General features: G+C 47.5%; 1 protein-coding gene across 1 annotated transcript in view; it reads left to right on the forward strand.

The window, feature by feature from the left end:
* The window catches only part of SRPRA (SRP receptor subunit alpha), a 169,989-nt gene that overhangs the window by 38,653 nt on the left and 104,805 nt on the right, over positions 1-26,531 (forward strand). Inside the window, exon 2 of the mRNA XM_075603303.1 lies at positions 2,270-2,353. Coding sequence (XP_075459418.1) covers positions 2,270-2,353 — 84 coding nt within the window. The remainder of the gene's footprint in view (positions 1-2,269; positions 2,354-26,531) is intronic.

The raw sequence follows: 26,531 nt of genomic DNA on the forward strand, positions 1-26,531 counted from the left end.
CTGACTCTCTCACTCTGTGCCCCACTCTGACTCAATCACTCTGTGCACCTCCTCTGACTCTCTCACTCTGTGCCCCCCTCTGACTCTCTCACCCTGTGCCCCCCACTGACTCTCACTCTTTGCCCCCCTCTGACACTCACTCTGTGCCCCCCTCTGAATCTCTGACTCTGTGCCCCCCTCTGACTCTCACTCTGTGCCCCATTCTGACACTCTCACTCTGTGCCCCCCTCTGACACTCTCACTCTGTGCCCCCTTCTGACACTCTCACTCTGTGCCACCCTCTGACTCTCTCTCTGTGCCCCCCTCTGACTCTCACTCAGTGCCCCTTCTGACTGACTCAGTGCCCCCATGGGGGGTGGGTGATGTGAGATTCAGGGGGGGAGAGTGATGTGAGATGCAGGGGGGGAGGGGTGATGTGAAATGCAGGGGGGGGTGATGTGAGATGCGGGGTGGTATATGAGGAGGATGAGGGGTGCTGGGGGAGATATGAGGATGATGTTGATTTTACGTGTGCAGCCCGAATCTGTGTTCCTTGGAGCAGTTCAGCCCTTCTCACTTTACAAGTTTAATATGTATTGGCGGGGCATTTTTAATATGTATTGACGGGGGCGGGTATTTTTATTATGTATTGTGGGGTGGGGTTATATGCAGTGTTCGACAAACCTATACATTTGCACGCCCCGGGCGAGTGGATTTAACATCATGGCGAGCTCCTATTGGCCCAAGCAGCACACGTGTGGTACTAGGTGGCGAGTAGATTTTTTTTAGTTTGGCGAGTAGAATTTTTTGTGATTTGTCGACCACTGGTTATATGTATTTAGGGGTGTGGGGTTTTTTGGTATGTATTTTGTGGGGGGATTGAGTGAGAGTGAGGGGGGGAGGGAGTGAGTGAGGACAAGAGGTAAGAGTCAGGTGCAGGAGAGAAATACATGCGAGGCGGGTGGGGGGGGAGAGAAATACATGGGTAGAGGGTGGGAAATAGAGGTGGCTCGTGAGGTTTGAAATGTTGTGTTTTACTCCTGTCGAACCTAATATGTGTCAGCCAGATAGGGGTTCTACGAGATTTTTCCAAATACTTCAAGGGTTTCTCCAAACAAAAAAGGTTGGGAATCGCTGGTCTAAGGCTTTAATAAATAACCATTATACGCTCCTTAGGGTTACCTCACCTAATTGAGAAATACATCTTCAAGTTAACATTCTTTAATACCACAAGGATCCTGTTGCAGATACCATTCTGGATAAAAGAAAAATCCTGGTTACTGGATTCCTGCGACAGAATAATTTCCATTATTACTGGGAAAAAGCCTGAATTTTGTACCCTGTTGTAAGTGCATCTCTCAAATTGTGTTGAATACCTATTGCAGACATACTACCTTATGTTTCTTCCCCCTCCTTTCTTTTTTTCCTTTTCTCTGCGCCTAGGTCATCTGCATCAATATACACACACACACACCCCCATGCACATTATTTAAGTTATGGTGGGTGAAAAAGGCGACACAAAACCTCCACCGCATATAGCCAATAAAAAATATCACTTGTGTGCACATTAACATGTCTTACACAGGTCTGCAACCAGCCTTTCAACCATTATTACCTACCATGCAGTGCTTCCACTGCAGCAAGGGATTCTGGGAAATGTGTGCCCATTTGCATGTCATAAACCAATCACGGCGAACCAGCTCTGCGATGTGATAGCCACACACCCCTGTCACCCCCCGCCCTATGCCTGAAGCACTATGACCACAGATCGCTTGTGCTACAACCGTGCGGCACAGTAGAAGCTTGCACTCTCGCAAGCAAGTGGTGTGTATGAGCTTAGCCAAAGGCTGCGATTATACAGAAAAGCGCCCGTGGTGTTGCCGTAGCGACACCGTGCGGCACAAAAAACAAGTTTCATCCATACGTGATATGTGGCTATACCAAATTCAACTGTCTTCCCGCTTGCTACTGCAAATTTGTTTTTGCGCTGCTATGGGCGACACCACAAGCATTTTTCTGTATAATCGCAACTATAGGTGGGGAAGAGGGGACAAGAGACAGCAAGATGTTACAGGGAGGGGTGAAAATAAAAAGTAATGTTTAATTAGTAACCTTTCCGATCTCCTAGATCGCCGTGTACAACTAGCTAAATATATTTAGCTTTGCAGACTTTGACCTAAAAGCATGATAACTACCGTACAACTTTTTTTTTTAAATTTTCATTTAATCATTCATATGCTACAAGTCTCGTGTGTTTGTAACTTTAACTTGCCCTTTTTTCTGCCTTTAGGAGAGAGGAGGAAACAACTGCTTCAATCATGACTCCCTCGCTCTCAAATATAAGCTGGATAACCAGTTTGAGCTGGTGTTTGTGGTAAGCCTGAATTTTAATTTGAGAAAAAGGTCATTTTAGGAACTATCTTCACTGTTGCTGTTCTTGTTGGAGACATTTCCGTTACATGGTAACATTCCCAGTAGATCTCAATATAACGATATTTTAAGGAAATTTCGATTTTTGTAAAAGGGGGCTCAAATTGAGTTATTACCAGAAAAAATCATTGGGTAGGCTAGTTATTACACCACGGATCCATTCCATGTATGAAATGCAATCGATATTCTGAATAAAAGTAGTTGATTTGCATATATCTTTTCTAGGGCTACCCAGAAGTAAAAATATATCCGTAATACAAAAGGCAGATTTTGTTAAATAATCCCACTATGTTTGTATGAAATGAAAACCAGCCATTTCAAAGATATACTTTAAATATTCAGTTGAATGTACTGTAGGCTGACTTGCAGATAAAGTACATTGGCAGAAAGTTAATCTAGTTTAAAACTGTTGTTTTCATCCAGTTCTCTGGGTAACCATGAGGTTCCACACTAGTTTTCCAGAAATAAATTGGTAATTGTTATATTTTACTTGAAGATAGCATAATTCTTTTTTGCCATATTTATTTTAATTTAAGAACTCAAAATGTTAAATATAGTGTTAGAGACTATAGTATAGAAATAGTAAAATGGTGAGCTCACAAGTGAGTGGGCTCAGCGAAAATTCACTTAAATGCACACCACTATAATTAGGATATAACTTGTATTAGGTTTACTTAAAACATATATTACCGATTCAAAGTGTAACAGTAATTAAAAATAAATGAGACGAGAAACCCATGACCCCTACTAAGTAGATAAACACTCAGACACAATATAATATTTGTCAGGTGGTAGGGGATAGAAGGTTAAATTCAGTGCTGATGAAATTAACCATCAGAGACAAGAGAGTCTAAAGAAAATGTTCAGTTCTTAATGTGGGATCAAAGATTCCCCAAATGATTGCACTCAATGCTTGGAGGGATTATATAGGACTGCAGTGGTCCACCAGATAGTTAATCTGTAAGTCAGTCAAGTGACCAGTAGGATCAGAATAGTTAAAACCAAAAATAATACAATTGTATTACATGAAAAATATATAAACACAGTGAAACAAACTAGACTAAATATAGTGCATAATAAAATACATAAAATGCCCCGTTGTGGAGTGGAGAGTAGATGGAATGCTGGGGTATTGGGTATCTATCTATCATCACATAGAAATAAGGGTAAAGATTCAAATTGTATGATAGACCCCATTGAGTCTACTATGACATCCAAATAAGTATAAAGTCCAAGAAGGTTCTACTAAAGTCAGATTGGACACTAGATCACTGTGGTGTCCCTCTAGAAATACAATGCTGCAGTAGATGAAAGCTGACTCTCTGTCACAACACGTTGTATCAGAAATGTTTATAAATATACAAGGAAATTGCAAGAGTATAAGATATATTACTGTTCTCAACTCGTTGGTATAAGTTATAGGTATGTAAGGACATCAACGTTATAGCTCAATAAGCAAAGAGATAGCCTGTAGCAGTTTTGTTATTAACCCCTGCATTACTGGCTTATATAGCATTGTTGCTTGAGATTATCTCTGCTAATTATCGGTTATCCTTAAAATACAAGTTGACAGTTACAGTTGGTTGGTGTAATTGCCACTAGCCTTTTACTAAGCCATATACGACTTAAGGGAAGTAACTTTGATCACTGTAATCTTGGGGAAGGGGCCAGAAGAAGGGGCATCCCACCCTGAAACATTGCCCTCCTTATTTGTCTTGATCCCTCCCCCTTTTCACTTGTCTTTTCCTTATTCCCTTCTGTTCCCTTCCCTCACCCTGTGTTCTCCCACTCCATGTGCTGTTACTCACAGTTGTACGTATATAGCTGACCTTTGCGATTGTCTATACATATTGTGTGGTGATATTGTGGCAACATCACAGGAAAATTTCTTTAACATATGTCATTTACTTTATTTTTCTCATTTGAATGCTGGGTGCCCCCCATATTTTAGTACATATATTTAGGCTGCTCTATAGAATGTTGGTATCATTTTAATTTCTCATACTTTAACTTAACTTAGGCACATACTACCTACTTCACTTACCTTATCACTATATATATATATATATTATATATATATATATATATATATATATATATATATATATATATATATATATATATATATATATATCACCTTTATTTGGGGATTTATTATTTAACTATGTGATCCAAGTATACAGTCTAATTGACCTCTTATAAACATTTACCTCCTTGTTAGATTGCCTGAAATACATCTACTGTACATACTTAGGATATCTTATTCTTGATCCTCTTTTGTTTTGTTTTGTTTTCTGTTTGTTCTATTGCTGTTACACATTTGTACATGTATATAAGCCATTTTGCTACAACTATACATCATACAGCATTAATGTTGGCCTTACACAGTTGAGCTAATATCCTGGCCATTTTTATTGAGGTATTACCTTTTTGATCCTACTTTTTGAGATTAAGTATTTTTTATACATATATATCTTTATTGTCCGTGATAACTATCAAATATAGTCTCTGATCCTACTTGATATGACTTCACGCCGATATCTTGTTTTGATTGATTACCAGGATATCGAGCCTCCGTTCCTTTGTGTATATATATACTTACCGAAGGGATCAGGATACCAGACTCGTCCACTCTGGTTAAGCGTGGCACACATTCGAAACGTGTGTCGACGAGTAGGGCGTCACTAAGGACGTCATCGGAGTGGCGACATCCCCCTGCATATTTATTTATAAAACGTTTTACCAGGAAGTAATTCATTGAGAGTTACCTCTCATTTTCAAGTATGTCCTGGGCACAGATTTAAGATGACTGACAATACATGGTTACAAATACAGTTACATAAGTGAACAGGGTATACATTATATACAAGACATTGCTTGCACAGTTAGAGATAATATATAGTATAGACGTATGTAACAGTTACAGACCAGATCAAAATGTGAGACAGCTTTAGATTTGAAAGAACATAGACTGGTGGTGGCTTTGAGAGTCTCCGGTAGACTGTTCCAGTTTTGGGGTGCACGGTAAGAGAAGGAGGAGCGGCCAGATACTTTGCTGAACCTTTGGACCATGAACAGTCTTTTGGAGTCAGATCTCAGATTATAAGTGCTGCATGTGTAGGGATGAAGAGCTTGTTCAGATAGATGGGTAGCTTGCCCAGAACGTACAGTATTTCAAGGCAAGACAGGAAAGATGAACTTTGCGCCTAGACTCAAGTGATGACCAGTCTAGTTCTTTGAGCATTTCGCAGTGATCTGTGTTGTAGTTGCATTGGAGAACAAAACGGCATATTGAATTGTAGAATGTGTCAAGTTTGCTAAGGTGTGTTTGGGGTGCCAAGCCGTATACTATGTCCCCATCTTATACTATATTAGTGAAAGCACTGTATGCCTGTCTGGATGTCCTGTGTCCCTAGGGGAAATCTCATTGGTCCCTTTGCCCGCCCGCCCCCGCACACCTCTCCTTGGCCTGAGGCGGAGTGACGGGCCAAAGGACACACACACACACACACACACACACAAACACACTGTTGCTTGGCCTCACTCTCCCCCGTCAGTCGGACCGCAGCTCACCTTCCACACCCCCCTCCCCTCTCCCGGTGCCCCTCACTCTCTCCCCCACCTCCCCCAAACCCGCACGCTCCGCAACATCCCCAGCCGCACTATCACGTGCGCTCCCGGACGAGGGGAAGCGCGGGCTGGGCCTCCTGCACTCCCCCGGCCTCCTGCACGCACTATCACGTGCGCTCCCGGACGAGGGGAAGCGCGGGCCGGGCCTCCTGCACTCCCCCGGCCTCCTGCACTCACCATCACGTGCAACGGCTCCCGGACGGAGGGGAAGCGCGGCCCGGGCCTCCTGCACTCACCCTCACGTGGCGCGGGTCTCCTGCCCCAGCCTGCCACTCTTGCCCCCCCGCCAGCTTCTGAACCCACCTCCTGCCCCAGACTGATGCCACGGGGATATCCGTGCCAGGAGGGGAACCGTCTGCCGCCAGGAAACACCACCCGGTCAAGGTAAGTCACCCACCGTCTCCCACCCACGCACTGTCACCCAGTTACCCACCGTCTCCCACCCACTGTCACCCAGTCAAAGTCACCCACCCAGTCACCCACACACCCACCCAGTCACTCACTCACCCACTTTCACTCACTCACCCACTTTCCCCCAGTCACCCACTTTCCCCCAGTCACCCACTTTCCCCCAGTCACCCACTTTCCCCCAGTCACCCACTTTCCCCCAGTCACCCACTTTCCCCCAGTCACCCACTTTCCTCCAGTCACCCACTTTCCCCCAGTCACCCACTTTCCCCCAGTCACCCACTTTCCCCCAGTCACCCACTTTCCCCCAGTCACCCACTTTCCCCCAGTCACCCACTTTCCCCCAGTCACCCACTTTCCCCAGTCACCCACTTTCCCCCAGTCACCCACTTTCCCCCAGTCACTCACTCACCCACCCACTCACCCATGCACCCACCCACGCACCCACTCACGCACCCACCCACTCACCCACTCACCCACCCACGCAGCGACCCAAAGTCACCCACCCACCGACCCAAAGTCACCAACCCACCGACCCAAAGTCACCCACCCACCCAGCGACCCAAAGTCAAACTGACCCAAAGTCACCCACCCACTCAGTCACCGACCCACCCACCCACTCAGTCACCGACCCACCCACCCACTCAGTCACCGACCCACCCACACACTCAGTCACCCATCCACCCACACACTCAGTCACCCATCCACCCACACACTCAGTCAACTGAGTCACCCACCTAGCTGTCAAGGGGGGGGGAAGCCCAACCCTGTCGCCCGCCCCCCCAAAATTACATCCCGGGCAACGCCGGGTATATCAGCTAGTAGTCAATAATTGGCATTAGCATCTGCTGTCCGATACGCTTTCTGACCAGCAGACTTAGGGATGATTTGTTCCTGTAAAGTTCACCTAGTTTGGCATAGGTTTTGGATGTCAGGGTATCAATGTGCATCCCAAATGTTAAATGGGAGTCAAACCATATGCCCAAGTATTTAAAACTGGCAACAGGAGTTAGGGTGGTATTAGCGTTGGTTCTGATGTGGCACTCAGTCATTGGAAGCTTAAAAAATTTAGCCTTGGTCCCAAATACCATTATTACAGTATTTTCAGTGTTTAAAAACAGTTTGTTTTGGGAAATCCAATTTTCAAGTCTCAAAAAGTCAGATTGAAGGATGTGTTCAAGGTCGGAGAGGCTAGGGCTGTGTGCATATAAGGTTTTGTCATCTGCATACATGTGCATTGAAGCTCCCTTACAAGCTGTAGGAAGATCATTGATGAACACTGAGAAGAGTAGGGGCCCCAGAACAGAGCCTTGTGGGACTCCACAGGTGACATCCAAGGGGTTGGAGTTAGAGCCTGAGATGGACACATGTTGGGATCTATCTGATAGGTAGGAATGAAACCAGTTTCAAGCATGCTTCCCTATTCCAGAGCACTGGGATTTGTTAAGCAAGAGAACATGATCAACAGTATCAAAAGCCTTTGCAAAATCTATGAATATTGTACCAGTGAGTTTTCCCAGTTCCATTCTACACTGGATTTCATTACAAACTTTTAGCAGGGTAGTTACGGTGGAGTGTTTGGGGCGAAAGCCAGATTGGAATTGGCTAGGGAAATTTGTCTTGGTATAGTAATCGCTTAATTGGGAGTGGACACATTTTTCCATGACTTTGGATAGGATTGGGAGAAGAGAGATTGGCCTGTAGTTTGAAATAGGGTTTTTGCCACCACTTTTGAAGATGGACAACTGTGGCAGTTTTACAGGTTTTAGGAATATGGCCTGCAGACAGAATAGAGTTGACTATGGAAGCAATTAGTGTGTGTGCAGCGCACAGCCAAAAAAGAGGGATAAGGAGCAGGTCTGGCAAAAAAATCTTTATTATGAGTCCATAAAATAGAGGGTTGCAAACCTTCTACACGTTTCGTGCGACGCAGGCACTTTATCAAGAAGTGTTATACATAGTGCATAGAACATTTAAATAACAGCTGTTGCCGATTTGGCGCCAAAAACTCCATGACGTCACAACCTATTCTCACCAATGGGTATGGTCTTCGTAGCCCAAGAGTCATACAGACCGGTACCGGTACTTGGGCATATCTTGATAAAGTGCCTGCGTCGCACGAAACGCGTAGAAGGTTTGCAACCCTCTATTTTATGGACTCATAATAAAGATTTTTTTGCCAGACCTGCTCCTTATCCCCCTTTTTTGGCTGTGCGCTGCACACACACTGCATTGGATTTCCCTGACCAGGATACAGCAGCACGCTGATGGAGAAAGCTACTGGAAGCATAGAGCTGTGAGTACGTTTACCTGGGGCCAGCCCAATGAGGTAAAGGAGGGTGACCTCCGTGCACCTACCCCTACCTTCAGGGTGACTAGAGCCCCATTATAGGTTCAGTACTTTATTGATTATTTCCCAATAGACCTGATTCTCCTTTTATTATGAAGTTCATAGGTCCATGTACTTTTGAGCACCATTCTCCACAACTGTATGGAAGCAATTAGTTTGGCAATGGCTGGGCACTAAGTCTTAGGAACTTAGATTGCAGTAAGTCAGGTCGACATTGGCGGCTTTGTTTTAATTTGAGGAGCGCTTGTGTAATCTCTTTGGATTCTGGGACAAATTGAAAATTAGGATCAGGGTTGGGAGAGGGTGTGACGGTGAGGGGGTAAGCAGGCTCAGTAATTGTGACGACTCAGGAGATTCCTTCCTCTCCTTGTCCCTCTCTCCCATCTCCTGTCACCCTTCCTATTCCTTCTCACTCCTCTCCTTCACCTTCTACCTCTCTCCCCTTACCACAGCGCATCCCCCGCAGGTCCCGCATACCACGCGTCCCCTTAACCCCCGCCTTGATCCTCCCCGCTCCATCTCCCCCGCGGTAGCTCCGTTTCCTTCTCCCGTGGTGCCATCCGTCCCGTTGCCTCCTCCTCGCGTGGTGCCTGCGGCGCGGCCTTCCGCGCGCCTAGTGACGCGCCCGGTACGTGCGGTCCCTCAGCCCACGGAGGACGCGCGTGCATGCTCCTCCCTGCCCTTGCTAGCCATCGCGCGGGCACAGGCCTCGCGTGCGTTCCCCTCCTCTTGGCTCCGTCCTCCTCCTGCGGTCTTCCCATGCTCCGTGCGGGCCGCGTCAGTGTTGCAAACTGTGCGCGCGCAACCCCAGTTTACAGGGGTCGCGCGCACAGACGCTTCTTATCTGCTTTACCCTGTCTCCGCCTCCCAAGCCATACAGGCCATTTCCCAGACTGCCCCTGCTGTCTCCTCCTCTTCTTTCCCTGACCTATCTCCAGCTTCTCACTCAGAAGCGTGTGTGCAGAGCTCCCAGGCATTTGCTGTGGAATCAGGTTGTATTCTTTCTTTATTTGTTATAATTTTGTGGGGAACTGTGGGGGAGTATACTGTGAGTATACTGTGAGTTTTGTAGAGGGTTTTGGGTGTATTTTGAGGTTTAAAAACCGTTTTTGGTTTTCACCCAGAGGCTGCAGTGTTTCAACCCAGCAAAGCTACAGTTTAGCTGGCTGGTAACTGTAGTCTGACCCCTCTCTCCTCCCCCACCCCTGGTTGTTTGTTTTACTTCTAATTTACTTTAATTTAAGCCTGATTCCTTCCTTTGTCATTTGCATTTTTGGGAGCTCTGTGTCTTTCTTTCTTTAAGACTTAAAAATTGTGGTGTGGCTGATTTTAAGAGAGTGAGTAAATAATAAGGGAAGAAAGGAGAAGATTACAGCAGGTTTTAAAAGCTGTTTTTTTCCCTCCCTTTGCAGAGAGGTAGTTAAAGGGACAGTTCCTCTCTGCACCTCTCTCTCTCTAAACACTACCTCCTCCCTTTACTTAGAGGCTATTATTATCATGCCTAAGGGGAATAGGAGTAGTGCAGCAACGGGGGCCACACCCGGATACCGGACTCCAAAACCTGGGGTCCCTAGGAACAACATTAGCCACAGCCCTAGGCCTGGTACATCCAGTGCCCTGGCCACACCTCCCCCGGCTCCTGTTGTCAGTGTAACCCCTGCAGTCCCAGCTCAGTCATGGGCGCAGGTGGCGGCTGCAAGCGTTGACCCCAGCAACAACAATGCTGGGGCCACGCCCTGTGTGAGCAGGAAACTTGGGGTGAGGTGCCCAATGTCACCTGGCCTGAACATGGAGATCTATGTGAGGGCTGTGGCTGATGTGGTGGGTGCCTCTGCTGTGGTGGCAGCCAGCAAGATGTATGGGAGGGGCGTTTTCTTCCTCCGTACGCTGGCTGCCACCCACACCATAGTGCAGAAAGGGATTGTGGTAGGAGGGACCTACATCCCCATAGAACCCATGGAGGGGTTAGGCACCAGGGTCATTCTCTCCAATGTGCCCCCCTTCCTCCCAGACCGCCTCATACGCCCACCCCTGCAAGCCCTGGGAGACATTAAGTCTCCTATAACAAAATTATCTTTGGGCTGCAGGGATAGAGCGCTGAGGCATGTGCTCTCATTTAGGCGGCAGGTACAACTGATGCTGCCAGGGAACGCAGAATCTGTGGAAGGTTCTTTTGGGGTGCCCTACGAGGGCATTACATACACGGTGTACTATGGCACGGGGGGGTTAGGTGCTATCTGTGCAAGGAGCTGGGGCATACTCGTAGGAGTTGCCCCAAAGGGAACAGAAACCCCATCCCAGCTCCTGCACCCATCCCTCCCTCTGCCAAGACACCCGGTACCGCTGTGCCCACCACAGCGGGGCCCTCGAGGGCCCAGGTCCCCTCTGGGATCGCAGGAGATGTTGCTGTCCCATCTCGAACAGTGACGTCTGCGCCCACCACAGCGGGACCCTCGAGGGCCCAGGTCCCCCTCAAGACCCCTAAGACCCCTGGGACTGCGGGAGATGTCGCTGCCCCGTCTCGAGCAGTGGCGTCTGCACCTCTCCCTGGGGAGCGAAGGGAGGGGGTCGCCCTGGAGCGGCCACCCTCTGCTGTCGCTGTCTCCCCCCAGGAGAGGACACCCTGTGCCGCTGCGCCCACCGCGGCGGAGCCCTCGGGGGCCCAGGTCCCCCCTGGGACCGCAGGAGATGTCGCTGCCCCGTCTCGAGCAGTGACATCTGCACCTCTCCCCGGGGAGCGGAGAGAGGGGGAGGGGGTCGCCCTGGAGCGGCCACCCTCTGTTGTCACTGTCCCCCCCCGGGAGGAGACACCCTGTGCCGCTGTGCCCACCGGGGCGGGGCCCTCGGAGGCCCAGGCCCCCCCTGGGACCGCAGGAGATGTCGCTACCCCATCTCGGGCGGTGATGTCTGCACTTCTCCCCCAAAAAAAGAGGGAGAAGAAAAAAGTACCCTGAAGAAGTCACCCTCTGTTGTTGCTGTCTCCCCCCAGGAGCACCCTACCCCCAATGTAATTACCATACAGGGTGCGGGGAAGCGGTGGGAGGCTCCTGCTGAGGAGGTAGCGGTACCCTTTTTTGGGGAATCAATCCCCAGGAAGAGGAAATCAAAAACTAAGAACAAGAGGGTGATTGAGGAGGGCGAGGAGTGTGAACCGTATTACGTTCACCCTCAGAAGTCTCCGAAGCGGAATGCAACATCAATTCCGCACAGGGTGGCCCTGTCCGGCCCACAGGTTAGGATTAGCCAGTGTGAGCCTGACCCCATAAATATGCAGCCCCCCCCCCTCGAAGATCTGGAGACAGTGCAAGGGGAAGAGGAGGTACCCGGCGTTCCTGGGGTGGAAGATCAAAGTGCTCAACAACATGAGGCTTTACCCCTAGAAATGGACGTTGGGTTGCCTTCCAACACCCCTCCCAGTTGGAGAACATCCCCCGGGGACATTTGTTTCGGTGAACCTGTCACGCCGAAAGTAGCTGTCTTCGAAGACTTGGGGGTCGACCAAAATCCCCCTCCGGCTGTACCGCCTTCGGGTGGCACACCTGGGGCTTGCTGAAAAGTGCCCTCCAGCGATTAATATGAACACCCGTGGCATCCCGTTTGTTCGCATGGCGGTAGAGGAGACCAGGAGGGCACTGTGTGCCTCGTTGGCCCCCGAGGACACTAGGGAGACCGCTACCTCCGCCATACCGCCACCAGCTACCCCTGAACATCCTACCCCGGGGTTGGATGTGGAGGATATAGTGGACCCCCTCGTGGAAACACCGAAGAGGGGACCCACTCTAAGGTTGAGAAAGGCCCCGCAGGGAAGGGCGGGGGTCTTGAGTTTTTCAGTCAAGAGGAGCTCGGGGAGTTTGGGCTCAGTGAGGAGTCCTCTGGCACTGCGGAGGCGGTGGACTCTTTGACCCCCGTTATCCCTGCCCAGGAGCTAGATGGTTTCCTGGAGGATACCCTCTGCAAACACGGAACCACGAAGGTGCAGTTAGCCCTTGGAAGGTGGAAAGATGCCTCGTCATTCTCCACACTCTCTTAGTATACATCAGGGCTAACCACAAGACCAAAATCTCTGGGCCTATCCATCTTCATGTCCTGAAATTTCAAAAATTGATGCGAGACCACATAAAGGCTTCTCGGGGTGTAGCACCCTGAGCGCCTGTGGAAAGCACAAGAAAAACTCCTGATTACCAATGACTTTGAGCATCGGTACACTTAACGTGAATGGCTGTAAGGACGGGTTTCGCAAGTTCCAGGTACTCTCCTTTTTACAGAAGGGAAAGTATTCTGTGAGTTTCCTGCAGGAAACCCATACCATTCCAGAGGCTGAAGCCAGCTGGCATCTGGAGTGGCGAGGCAGTGTCTTCTTCAGCCACCTCACTTCATCATCTAGTGGGGTGGTGACCCTGTTCTCTGAGTCCTTTCAACCAGAGCTACTGCTTGCCAAAACCGTTGTTCCAGGTCGCCTGTTACATCTCAGGGTCCGGCACGAGGATTACACGTTTAATTTTTTGAATGTGTATGCTCCTGCCACCGGACCCCTGAGAAGGCAGTTCTTCGTCAGAATGTCTGAATACCTGGAGACAGTCGACGCGGACGAACACGTGGTGCTCGGGGGTGATTTTAACTGCACCCTCGAGGCTCTGAAAGACCGGAATGGTCCGGAGCCACACCCGTGTTCTGCGGCGGCCTTGCGGGAGGTCATCACCCGCTACTCCTTGGTAGACGTCTGGCGAGAACAACATCCCGAGGCATCCACTGAGTTCCCCCATGTTAGGGTGTTTAGGGGTGAACGGATGTCCTGGTCCCGGATCGACAGGCTGTATATATCCAGCCACAGCCTGTCGCGAGCCCAGTCCAGTACCATTAGGCTGGCGCCGTTTTCGGACCACAATTGTGCGTCCGTGACGGTGGCGCTACTACCAGCAGCGCCCTCGGCCACCTATTGGCACTTCAACAATACGTTGATGGAGGACAAGGGGTTTGCGACGTCGGTCCAAGACTTTTGGATGGCCTGGAGAGGTTGCAGATCAGACTTTGCCACGTTAGAGCAGTGGTGGGACGTGGGCAAGGTTCATCTGCGCCTCGTTTGTCAGGAGTACACCAAAGGTGCCAGCAGGCGGCACGATGCTGAGATCGAGGCCCTTAGGGAAGAGGTGCTCGATCTCGAGAGGCGGCTGTCTGTGGCAGGAGACTTATTCCTGCAGTGTGCGTACGTGGAGAGGAAGTGCGCTCTCCGGGACTTGGAAGATCGGAGAGCTCGGGGGGCGTATGTGCGATCCCGCATCCACTTCCTTCGGGAGGTGGGTCGCGCCTCTTCTACGCGCTGGAGAAAAATAGAGGAAACCGTAAACATATCACCTGCTTGCTAGCAGAAGACGGTACCCGTCTGACTGACCCGGAGAGCATCCGGGACAGAACCCGGAGGTTCTACGTAGACCTTTTCTCTCCGGAGTCCATCCAGCCAGACGCATGCAGGGTCTTATGGGAGGGGCTTCCCACGGTCGGCGAGGGTGGAAGGGAGCAGCTTGAGTAACCTTTGACTCTGGCCGAGCTCTCTGAAGCCCTCAGTCCCGTGGAAAAACGCCAGGGCTAGACGGGCTGACTGTGGAGTTCGTACGGTTTTTCGGGAGATGCTGGGACCTGATTTCACCGAGGTCCTGGCCGAAGCCCTGGGAACTGGTGAGATGCCCTTTTCGTGTCGGCGGGCAATACTGTCTTTGCTGCCGAAGAAGGGGGATCTCCGCCAGATCTCTAACTGGCGACCGATCTCACTGCTAAGCACGGACTATAAGATCGCAGCCAAAGCGCTCTCGCTGAGGCTCAAGTCCGTGCTGGCAGAGGTGATTCACCCCGACCAGTCCTATACTGTCCCGGGCCGGAGTATTCATGACAACATTTTTCTGGTCCGGGACCTGCTACATCACGCGCAGAGGACTGGTCTGTCACTCGCCCTCCTGTCCCTAGATCAGGAGAAGGCGTTTGACAGGGTGGATCACCGTTACCTCATGCAGACCCTGCGGGCGTTTGGCCCACAATTTTTGGGCTTTGTCCAGATGCTGTACGCCTCTGCAGAGTGTCTGGGGAAGATCAATTGCTCCCTGACGGCACCTTTTGTTTTTGGTCGGGGAGTACGTCAAGGGTGCCCCCTGTCTGGGCAACTGTACGTGCTGGCCATTGAGCCCTTCCTCTGCCTACTGAGGAGGAGGCTCACCGGGCTGGTGCTGCAAGAGCCCGACATGCGGGTAGTCCTGTCGGCTTATGCCGATGACGTGCTCCTCGTGGCCCAGGACCTAGATGATCTAGAGCGGGCGCAAGCGTGCCAAGAGGTCTACACCGCGGCCTCTTCTGCTCGGATCAACTGGTCCAAGTGCTCCGGCATTTTGGTGGGTGCCTTACAGGTGGACTCTTTGCCCCCCACGTTTCGTAATGTCTCGTGGGGGAGCGATACTCTCAAATATCTGGGAGTCTACCTGTCTGCTGCAGAGAACCCGGCCCCAGAAAACTTCAGTGATCTTGAGGAACGAGTCATTGCTCGTCTGGGGTCTTGGGTGTATCTGTCGAGAATGCTTTCCCTCAGGGGAAGAACCTTGGTGATCAACCAGCTGGTGGCCAGTCAGCTATGGCACCGGCTGATAGCCATGGATCCGACCCCCGAATTTATCAACAAGATCCAGAGGAGGTTGATGGATTTTCTCTGGATGGGGAAGCATTGGGTCTCTGCGGGAGTTGCGTGCCTTCCTTTGGAGGAGGGTGGACAGGAAGTGGTGTGTGTCCGCTCCCAGTTACACACTTTCCGCCTCCAATACCTGCAGAGATACCTATTCGCAGATCCGTCTCCGCAGTGGTGCCAGCTGGCAACCAGTTTCTTTCGTCAGCTGCGCAATATGAGGTATGACCGGCAACTGTTTATCATCAGGCCCGAGGGTTTAGGTAGAGACCTCTCGGTGCTGCCGGCATACTACCGGGACTTACTTAAGGCCTGGAAACTGGTCTCCGCGACCAGGAAGGAACAGGGAGTGGGGGTTGATTTCCCCGCCGAGCCCCTGTTGTATAATCCGGCAGTGGGGGCTCGGATGTTGGATTCACCCTCTATTTGCCGCCGGCTAATCCTGGCGCAGGTGACCAGAGTCGGGGATCTCCTGGACTATGGGCGGCGAGACTGGGTAAGGGCAGAGGTGCTCGCGCCCCGTATGGGTCTGCGTACTGCCCACGTCCCTCATCGTTTGATCCGGGAGATTAAAGATGCCATCCACCCCGACTCACGCACCTTCATTGAGGGGGCCTTGTCAACCTATCAACTTCAGCTCCCCGGATCTTTGCGTGGAACCAAAGCCACGGCAACCCCCTCAGACTCCTCTCTCCCCCAACCTCAGCAGGTTGGGGGATATGTCCCTGGCATGTTTCCGCGGCATGCCGAGGAAAGTCCTTTATTCTCTAGTGCTCCATATAGTGCACTACCTCGCCCTTGTCACCCGCCCCGATACTATCTGGAGGCGGGTATTTCCTGCGAACGAGGGCGAGAGACCCCGGTGGAAGGAACTCTATTCAGTTTTGGTTCCCCGTACCGCCGGAGATTTGAGTTGGAGGGTCCTTCACGGTGCACTGAGCACAGGAGAGTACTTGGCACACTTCACGGACTCCCCCGCCACCTGACCCTTCTGTGACGAGCGGGAGTCCGTATATCACATTTATCTGAGCTGCGCCACACTGCAGCCCCTCTTATCCACCTTGAGGAGCCTTCTCCTGCAGTTCTGGCTGCATTTTTCCCCTCATCTTTTTATTTTTGGGTGCCCAGTGTCCCGAGACAATAAGCCTAGGGATCTCCTAGTCAACCTGCTCCTGGCATTGGCTAAGGTAGCCATTTGTAGAACCGGGAAGCAGTGTTTGGAGTGGGGGGGGTCCCAACGAACATTGTGGTCATGTTCCGGGCGCTGGTGCACTCCCGTATTCGGGCAGAGTATTCGTACGCCGAGTCCACTGGGACGGTTTCAGAGTTTGCCTCCCAGTGGGCGTTAGGTGGGTTGCTCTGCTCGGTATCCCCCTTCATGGGTTCTTTTGAATTAACCCTTATTTTTTAAGTGCACTTTTTACAATGCACTTGTCGGTTTCATTTATATATTTGTATGACTGGTTTTTCTTTGTTCTACATGGCAACAAGTAGAATTGCTGTTCAACTGAATTGGCAGGCTTCGCCGGCCAATCAGTTTTAAACCAGATCAAAATAGACCCACTTCTCTCTCTACTCCTCCCCTCTCTGTCATTGGTGCACCTTCCTTTATAATCCCTGTCTGTCCACCTCTTTCTCGCTCTGCATAGTTCCTGATTCCCTGTGTGTACCTAACCTATGCTGTGCTCTCTCTGTGCTCCTGCTATTACCTGTTCCTGTGTTACTTTGGATTCCCCTGGCTTTGACCCCTGCTGATACTGGACTACTCTGCTCTCTGGTATCCCTTGAACTCTGCTACACGTACGACTTTTCTGACCTCTGGCTTCCACGGACCTGGCTTGCCCCCCTGACGACTCTACTCTCTGGATCCCTGGATATTGGCTAACGGACACGACTATTCTCACGGACACTCCCAAGCGTTGCAAGTATACTCTAACAACTCTTCCAACAGGCCCAGCAACGCTACGAAATGGAAACAAAAAGAAAACAGCGCACAACGCCAAATAGTGAAGTAAGTAATAGAATGTATTACAATGTTAAAGGGGTAATAAATCTGCGTACATCAGATAGAAATAAAATGTGCATTTAGTGCATAACACACTGGTTACCACTCTGTAGCTGTAAAACAGGACGGTCTGGCACTCAGCTGTCTCTGCAGGAGCCTCTATGATGGTTCTGGGGCATGGGATCCTTCATGCACTCCTCACACAGCAGGACGCTGCTCACAAGGGGATTCCTTTCAAGCAGCCTGGTAATACTGCAGATTCAGACACTTAGTGGGACCGCTCCTCAACCGGCGATATACTGCCTCCAGGGGAATTCCCCTACAGTCCCCCGTCTCTCCTGTGTAGATTTGCTGCTTTTCCCAGCTGCTATGATCTTAGGGCAGTCCAGAGCTGTTGGAATTGCTCTGCAAACACTTCCGCAGCTGCAGGGGCTTACACAGCGTGCCACGATGCCGCTCTGTCACGTGGTATAGCGGAGTGACGTCACAGTTCTCGTGGCAATAAGATTTATTTCTACTTTTAAAACAACAACTTTATTAACAAATGAACAATCACATATATAAAAAAAACACTAGCATATAATTAATCCTAACATGAACATAAAACCATGCTGGAATAAAAAGAAACACATTATTAGTATATTAAAAGATTAAAATAGACATCATAAATTCCTTAAGCAATATAAAAAATATATATATATATCTAACTAGAAATAGCAGGTAAGCTACAGCAGGGAGAAGGAAACACATAGCAGTGCCTTATCACTAAATCTAATGAGGACGTGGGCTGGAGGTTTTAATATAATATCCAAAAATCTTCCCTAATACTTTGACCATAGCTCAGATGATTGGTCTAACTCTAATTGTTTGACCAATGAGACATCTCTGAGAGGTATTTAAGACCTCTGGGTAATGGCCAAATTAATCCCTGAAGAAGTAGTTAGATCTACGAAACATGTTGGATGTATTAATGCCATAATTTTGCCTATATTCATCCTTTGGATTTGTATCACTATCAGCTTATATTGGCTGCCACCGTGCTAACTGAGCGATTTCTGCGCTGGTAAGAGACTGTAAGGGACTCTCCTTCTTCCTCCCTATTGATTCCTCCATTGCCACGAGAACTGTGACGTCACTCCGCTATACCACGTGACGGAGCGGCATCGTGGCACGCTGTGTAAGCCCCTGCAGCTGCGGAAGTGTTTGCAGAGCAATTCCAACAGCTCTGGACTGCCCTAAGATCATAGCAGCTGGGAAAAGCAGCAAATCTACACAGGAGAGACGGGGGACTGTAGGGGAATTCCCCTGGAGGCAGTATATCGCCGGTTGAGGAGCGGTCCCACTAAGTGTCTGAATCTGCAGTATTACCAGGCTGCTTGAAAGGAATCCCCTTGTGAGCAGCGTCCTGCTGTGTGAGGAGTGCATGAAGGATCCCATGCCCCAGAACCATCATAGAGGCTCCTGCAGAGACAGCTGAGTGCCAGACCGTCCTGTTTTACAGCTACAGAGTGGTAACCAGTGTGTTATGCACTAAATGCACATGTTATTTCTATCTGATGTACGCAGATTTATTACCCCTTTAACATTGTAATACATTCTATTACTTACTTCACTATTTGGCGTTGTGCGCTGTTTTCTTTTTGTTTCCATTTCTTAGAGTGTGTGGGGTGCTGAGCCACCCCTAATGTTTATAGCAGCAGACGCCCTTATCAACCACACGGTTATGTTATAATTTAATTATTTAATCACTTATTCACTGTGGTATTGTGGTTTACTTTATTTATATATGGTTTAGTCACTGCACTGTATTCAATTATAAGGAGATAGATAGTAGCGCACGGTTTATTTCTGTTTTTCCAGCAACGCTACACCACACTCCGGGCTTGCTCCCACTGCTGTGGGTGTGTGGTATCATACCGTTCCCACCTCAGTACTGGGGTCTAGCTTGGTCTGCGGGCATACAGGCTTGACAGTAATAAAGGTTAAAGTGGTTAAGACCACTTGGTTACCCCTGATTGTTTTTTGGGGGGGTTCTAGAGAGTCAGCTCTTGGACCTGGCTGTCATATATGCATTACTGTGACTGTGTGTAAATTATGCGACAAAGAATATTTGTGTTTTTGCCTTTCCAGGAGTGCCAGCAAGCAGAGATTGCGAGACTAGGAGTTTCAGGGTGGGGATGCTAGTTCATGCCCAAGTCACCCTGACCATGGTATAGGGTTTCAGGGGGTGCTCCAGCTATGTGATAAAGCTGTGAGGGTTTTATTTGTGTGCCAAATGTAAAGTCAGGTTTCTACAGTGTGGCAGGGCAAGGCTTGTAAGAGTAGAGAGTATATCTTCTTATTCTATCCCTGACACAAGAAAGGGGGACTTCGAAATTTTTAGCACAAGATACAGTTTAAAGGTATATTTTATTAAATTATTTATCAATATGCTAAGAGGCAGAGGTGCCAGGTTGGCGCATGCCCTTAGCAGAATTGAAATCTGTGTCCGCCCGGCTTCAGAGTACCGGCAAATCGGTGATAGGCTGGCAGAGAAATTCCCACGCGCTGATTGGCTGTAGTGTTTGGTGAAATTCAAGGTCCCAAAAAGATGCTTTGAGAGAAATAGACGCGAGCCGTCTTCAGAGATTTTAAGGCGAGAAATGTTCTAAGTCCCACTTTTCAGTGGCCAAGTTCTGAAAATGGAACGTAGCGGTCGCGGCTGGAACTGCAGGAGCCTCAACTCCGAATTGAGTTCCAGGACGTTTGTGAGTACCTCCCGGTCATTGGAATGGGCTCATATAGACTTAATTTTGTAGCCATTTAGACTAGGAAAGTTTAGTTTGTTAGCCCAGATCCCCAGTAAGTGTGTTTTCTATTGCATATTGTGAACCATTGTGTGTATGTCTTTTCCTGGAATAAATGACAATTTATTTTGCCTTCTTGTTTTGCTCAATCATATGATCCCGGTATAAAAGTTGTTAATAAACCTGGTCTCCCGTGACATAGGGGTACTCTCAGAATAGGGTTGATGTTTTTGGTTTGGGCTGCGTTTCGCTAATAAGTAAGTGGCACACCCCACAAAGTAATCATTGAATGCATTTGCAATGTCAGTGGGATTTGTCAGAGTAATATCCTCCTTAGTGATATTACTTGGTTGTTGATGGCTAGAAGGCTGGAATATATGTTGATAACCTTTCAGAAGTAAGCTGGGTTTCATATATTCTGGCCAAGATTGTCAGAGTAATATTGTGCTTTTGCATGTCTTGTTTACCTTGTGCACATATTCTGCAGGCATCTGTAGTTACTGTACCACATAAATACAGTATAGTGACAGATCGCTCACCTAATAGTATAGAAGGAAAAATAATAAATAACTTGGTGCAAAGGGACAGACTATATAAACTAACACTTGAACATGTGACCAATAGGGGTCACTATAAGCCCTATAAATTGCACTCTAAAGTTACGGCACCCTATTATGAGTGTTGTTGAGAGTGTAATATTGAATATAATAGGACCAGTAAAAGGATCCAAAGTCACCTTGCAACAGACTCAAAATCAGTACATAATTAAAAATCAGAAAAAGTAAAATTGTATTAATCATTATACGGCGACAAAACACATGTAGGGAGACAAAAAGACAAAGGGTATTAAAAATCCCCAAGGGGAGAGACGGAATAATAGGGGGAAGACCCATGCATCTATATGTTCTATTCTTTAAAGGCACAATATCCTACAGTATATATTAAAGAGAGGGATGTATGGGAGGTATAGGTGGTAGGTATAGGTATATATCCACGTATGCTGTTTAAATTGGCACCATTGGGTAATTAGTAGTTAGAACCTCCTAGTATGCATGTGACTATAACATAGATGGGCAAATCCTCCAGACTAATTCATATATCATACACATAAATACTATTGATGACCACATAGATGGTTCACATAGATCATCAGTAAGCACAAATACATACATGTACAAAGTATCGTGAGGGGAGGTATTCCTCAGACAACACACAGAAATCTGATTCAAATATCAGAGGGTCAAAGCTAGATGTACTGCTATGAAAATAGTGTCAGTAACTGTGTCAGTATGATAGGAGAGGAATTGCAGATATATATATATATATATATATATATATATATATATATATATATATATATATATAATCTCATGCTATACAACCTGGTCTTCATGACCACACGTTACAAGATCCGTCATACGGAAGCCGTCTCTCCTGGTGGACGTCACGAAAAGGAAGTCACCATACCCCAACGTACGTTTCACGTGCTGCGGCACGCTTCTTCACGGGGAGGAGTCACATAACATGATTGTCGGTGCTGCTATTTAAAGTCCATTGCAGAGGAGGAGCTGCAGAAACAGCCAATGGTAAGTACACAGCTGGTCGTGCATCCAAATGGAAGTAGAGGCATAGCGGCAAAGTCGTGAATGTATACATGGAGTGTATATGTATAGTAATGAAACTATATATGTATCTATTGACATAGTAAGCCCTGCTGATATAGATGGGAAAAATGGAAAGTATAAATACCCTGCACAGAGGCCTAGGGATAATAAGGTAAGTCACGTAGCTACAACCAGACATGACTGCATCAGATGTATTTGCGAGAAAGGATGCAGAAATTTCCAAAAAGTAATCCATCACATCATACTGTAAATTAAATAGTCAGTTAAGTTAAATAGTCAATTTTATAACCCATTGTGTATGGGTAAGTATAAGGTAGGTGGTGGTTGTATCCTAAATACGGAATGGGTGAACATTTAATATGAGGCTACAAAAACCACAACATTAATAGTGAATGAAAATAAGATGGATAAACTAATAAAGTGTTGTAGGATTGTGCTACTCTGTCGGAACCGCCCAAAAGGGTCAAAACGGAACCTCTTGTGAAATTAAGTTAACCGTTATGGACTGCTCTATATGGTAGACCTTTTATAATGGTATCATCATACCTATGATCAATACCCCAACAAAAGTTTCTATGCTTCAAACTTGATGATTTACATTGAGGACCAGATATCAACCAATAAAGACACTGCACTTTATGTGGATATTTTTCTTTATTGTTTTTACTTACCTGAATCCATATATATTATTTGAGTGTCCCTTCGACCTGTGGATGAAGCCTCTTTTGGTGCTACTTATTGCCAAATATATTTCGGTTCACGTGTACGATTTTAGTGTCCCCTTCGATCTGTGGACGTACAGTAGCTCCTTATGGCGCCATTTACTGTCTCATATATTCCATTCATATGTACAATTTAAGTGTCCTCTTCAATCTGTGGACGTAGCTCTGATCTTTCCCATATTCTGATATCAGTTTTTTAACTGACTATTTAACTTACACTATGATGTGATGGATTACTTTTTGGACATTTCTGCATCCTTTCTCGCAAATACATCTGATGCAGTCATGTCTGGTTTTAGCTACGTGACTTACCTTATTATCCCTAGGCCTCTGTGCAGGGTATTTATACTTTCCATTTTTCCCATCTATATCAGCAGGGCTTACTATGTCAATAGATACATATATAGTTTCATTACTATACATATACACTCCCTGTATTCATTCACGACTTTGCCGCTATGCCTCTACTTCCATTTGGATGCACGACCAGCTGTGTACTTACATTGGCTGTTTCCGCAGTTCCTCCTCTGCAATGGACTTTAAATAGCAGCACCGACAATCCTGTTATGTGACTCCTCCCCGTGAAGAAGCGTGCTGCAGCATGTGAAACGTACGTCGGGGTATGGTGACTTCCTTTTCGTGACGTGCACCAGGAGAGACGGCTTCCGTATGACGGATCTTGTAACGTGGGGTCATGAAGACCAGGTTGTATAGCGTGAGATATATATATATATATATATATATGTCTGCAATTCCTCTCCTATCATACTGACACAGTTACTGACACTATTTTCATAGCAGTACATCTAGCTGTGACCCTCTGATATTTGAATCAGATTTCTGTGTGTTGTCTGAGGAATACCTCCCCTCACGATACTTTGTACATGTATGTATTTGTGCTTACTGATGATCTATGTGAACCATCTATGTGGTCGTCAATAGTATTTATGTGTATGATATATGAATTAGTCTGGTGGATTTGCCCATCTATGTTATAGTCACATGCATACTAGGAGGTTATAACTACTAACTAAGGCAGTACCCTATGGTCCCAATTTAAATAGCATATGTGGATATATACCTATACCTTCCTCCCATACATCCCTCTCTTTAATATATAGGATATTGTGCCTTTAAAGAATAGAACATATAGATGCATGGGTCTTCCCCCTATTATTCCGTCTCTCCCCTTGGGGATTTTTAATACCCTTTGTCTTTTTGTCTCCCTACATGTGTTTGTCGCCGTATAATGATTAATACAATTTTATTTTTCTGATTTTTAATTATTTACTGCTTTTGAGTCTGTTGCAAGGTGACTTTGGATTTTTTTACTGGTCCTATTATATTCAATATTACACTCTCAACAACACTCATAATAGGGTGCCGTAACTTTAGAGTGCAATTTATAGGGCTTATAGTGACCCCTATTGGTCACTTGTTCAAGTGTTAGTTTGTTTGGCATCTGTAGTGATTAAGATCCTTGGTAGTGCCAGTTACTTTGTAGCTTTCCCACAAGGCATCCCTGAAATGGTAGAGTGCTATGTCAGTTGTAACCCACGGAAGGTGGGCCCCTCTTCTGCATAGTGGAGCATGGGTATCTGTAAAGAATCGGGGAACTTGCCCCCTGCGGCGTGTTCCCCCCTTACCTGCCGCATCTCAGTTCCCGCTCTCCTTACAGACCATGCACGCACCCGAGGTCCCTCTACTCGTACCATGGAGCCCGGCCCACCTCCGGTCACGTCGCGCATTCTCTCACGCGCAGGGCGTACACGTGACAGCGTGCGCCGCCCTCTAGCTGCGAGTCAAGATTCTCTGTGTGTCTCTGTGTTCTGAACATTTCCTTGCTTACGCAGAGGCCGCGCCTCCGCTCCGCCTCTGCCTTGTTTTCTCTACAGGAAGTGTCTTCAAGTATTCTTATGCAAGCAATGCCATCTTGCTTTCTGGCAAATCCTCATTTCTCATTGCTAACAGCTGCTGCTGCCTTTTAAATACAGTCAGTTGCTACCTGCTCTGGGTCCTGCGATGTGCTACCCCAGTACTCTATGCTTCACGTGCCTGTCATCACATGCTGTTCCTGTCTGGACTTCCTCTGGGTTACTTACTCATCTCCTTTGGATTCCGTAAGACTGAGACAGTCACTCATTCTACTACTGAGGATAGTTTACCGTGCGTGTAGTGTAGGACCTGTTGATTAGGGTTTACCGTGACATGGTAGCAGGCTTGTAATTCTTTGGCCAAATGATTAAACTAAGAACCCTTACTTTGTATTTAGTGTTGCTGCACCCTTCTGTTTTTGGCTATCCTCCCTTGCTCCTCACTAGTGGCAAACACACACCCCTGCGTTGGTGCCTGAGAACGCGCGCATCCCCGCTCTGCTGCCAGAGCATGCGTGCACATGCAGCTGGGCTAGTCGTGCCACGGAGCTTGGCTCTATTCCTCCAGATGCGTTGCGCAGTCTCCTGTGCGCGGCACGCTCACGTGACTACGTGCAACGCTCCCCAGCTGCGCAGCAACTTACTCCTTTTTCATGTCTCCCGCGGCTCCTCGCTATCGGGTCCCTTCCCTTCTCTCGGCTTGTGCGTGGGAGCACAACCGTAACAGTATCACAGAATTTTAAGAACTCTGATTGGAAATATTCGAGCACAGAATCAGGGTTGGGAGGTTAGTCGATTTTAGTTGGTAAGGTCAGCCAGAAACTGTTGTGGGTTAAAGTTTCTTAATGTTCTAGTGAGGAGAACTTTAGGGCTTGATTGGGGTGGTTTAATTTTCCTTACACAGTACACTTTTACATGGTTACTGAAAATGTACAGTAAGCAAGTACAAAAAAGTTTTGGATTCTGATGGGACTTGAGGAGAGTATCCAGTCTAGCAAGAAATAGTTGTGAGATTTCAGGTTTGTCCGTGTGGGTTGGGAAATGAGTTGCATTAGGTTAAGCGACTTGTGTTGTATCTGGATTTTGTGGTTTTTAGGGTCGAACCAATTGTAGTTAGAATCTCCCAGAACTAGCAGCTAACGCTTCTCATTCAGAGAGGAAGTGGAGCCAAGAAACTGGGTGATATCAGTTTGTGACTTTAGAGGGGCTTTAGGGGGTGGGGAGGGGGCGGTAGATGCCAGCAACCAAGACGGGCTTAGAAAAGGGGAGGTAGATTTAGGCAACTAGGATTTCAAAAGAGGTTGTGCTTGGGGGGCAATTTAACAGTGTAAATTGTAAGTTGTCTGCAATATAAAATAACACCCCTCCTCTCTTTGACCTATCTTTCCTAGAAATGGAATGTCCCTGAATGGCGATATTTGCATCAAGGGTTTTAGGGGGTTAGCCATGTTTTTGTGAGAACGATGGCTTTGGGTTTATGCATAAGGCACCAACCATGCCCTTACTTAATCCAGTTTGGGCAGCAGGCTTCAGATATTTATATTGTCAACAGATAGACCTTTTTGGAATTTAAGGGGATATTCTCAGGGGTATGGGACAGAGTTGAAGAGGGAGAGCCTGGGTTAAGTTCAATATCACCTGCTAAAGAGAGTAGTAGTATTAGTAGAAATTTGAGTAGTTTTTTACAAGTTGTAAATTTGTGATGTTTGCCATTAGAGTGAGCGGTGGTTGGTGTGCTGGTTTTCAGAGTTCTCCACCAACATTCAGTAAATAGTGCAAGGCTTTTGAGTGATGCTCGGTGTGAGCCAGGAGGGAGGCGTTTGTAGTGCATAGAAAGAGAGTAACATTTCCATGAGGCCACAAGAATGAACAAAGTGGATATACATTCATTATTATTATCACAAAGGTAGGTAATGTTACATGTAGCTGTTGTGAGCCAAGTGAGTGTGTGCAGACTAAACAGCAGAGGTGTGATTTTTCCTTGTCAAAATGTTTTGCTGCATTGCAATGTAGGGCCTATTCAGGGTTTCCAGATGGTTGAGGGGGGAGGGGAGGGCAGTT

This window comes from Ascaphus truei, chromosome 6 (assembly GCF_040206685.1).
Source record: "Ascaphus truei isolate aAscTru1 chromosome 6, aAscTru1.hap1, whole genome shotgun sequence".
NCBI classification, from domain to species: Eukaryota; Metazoa; Chordata; class Amphibia; order Anura; family Ascaphidae; genus Ascaphus; species Ascaphus truei.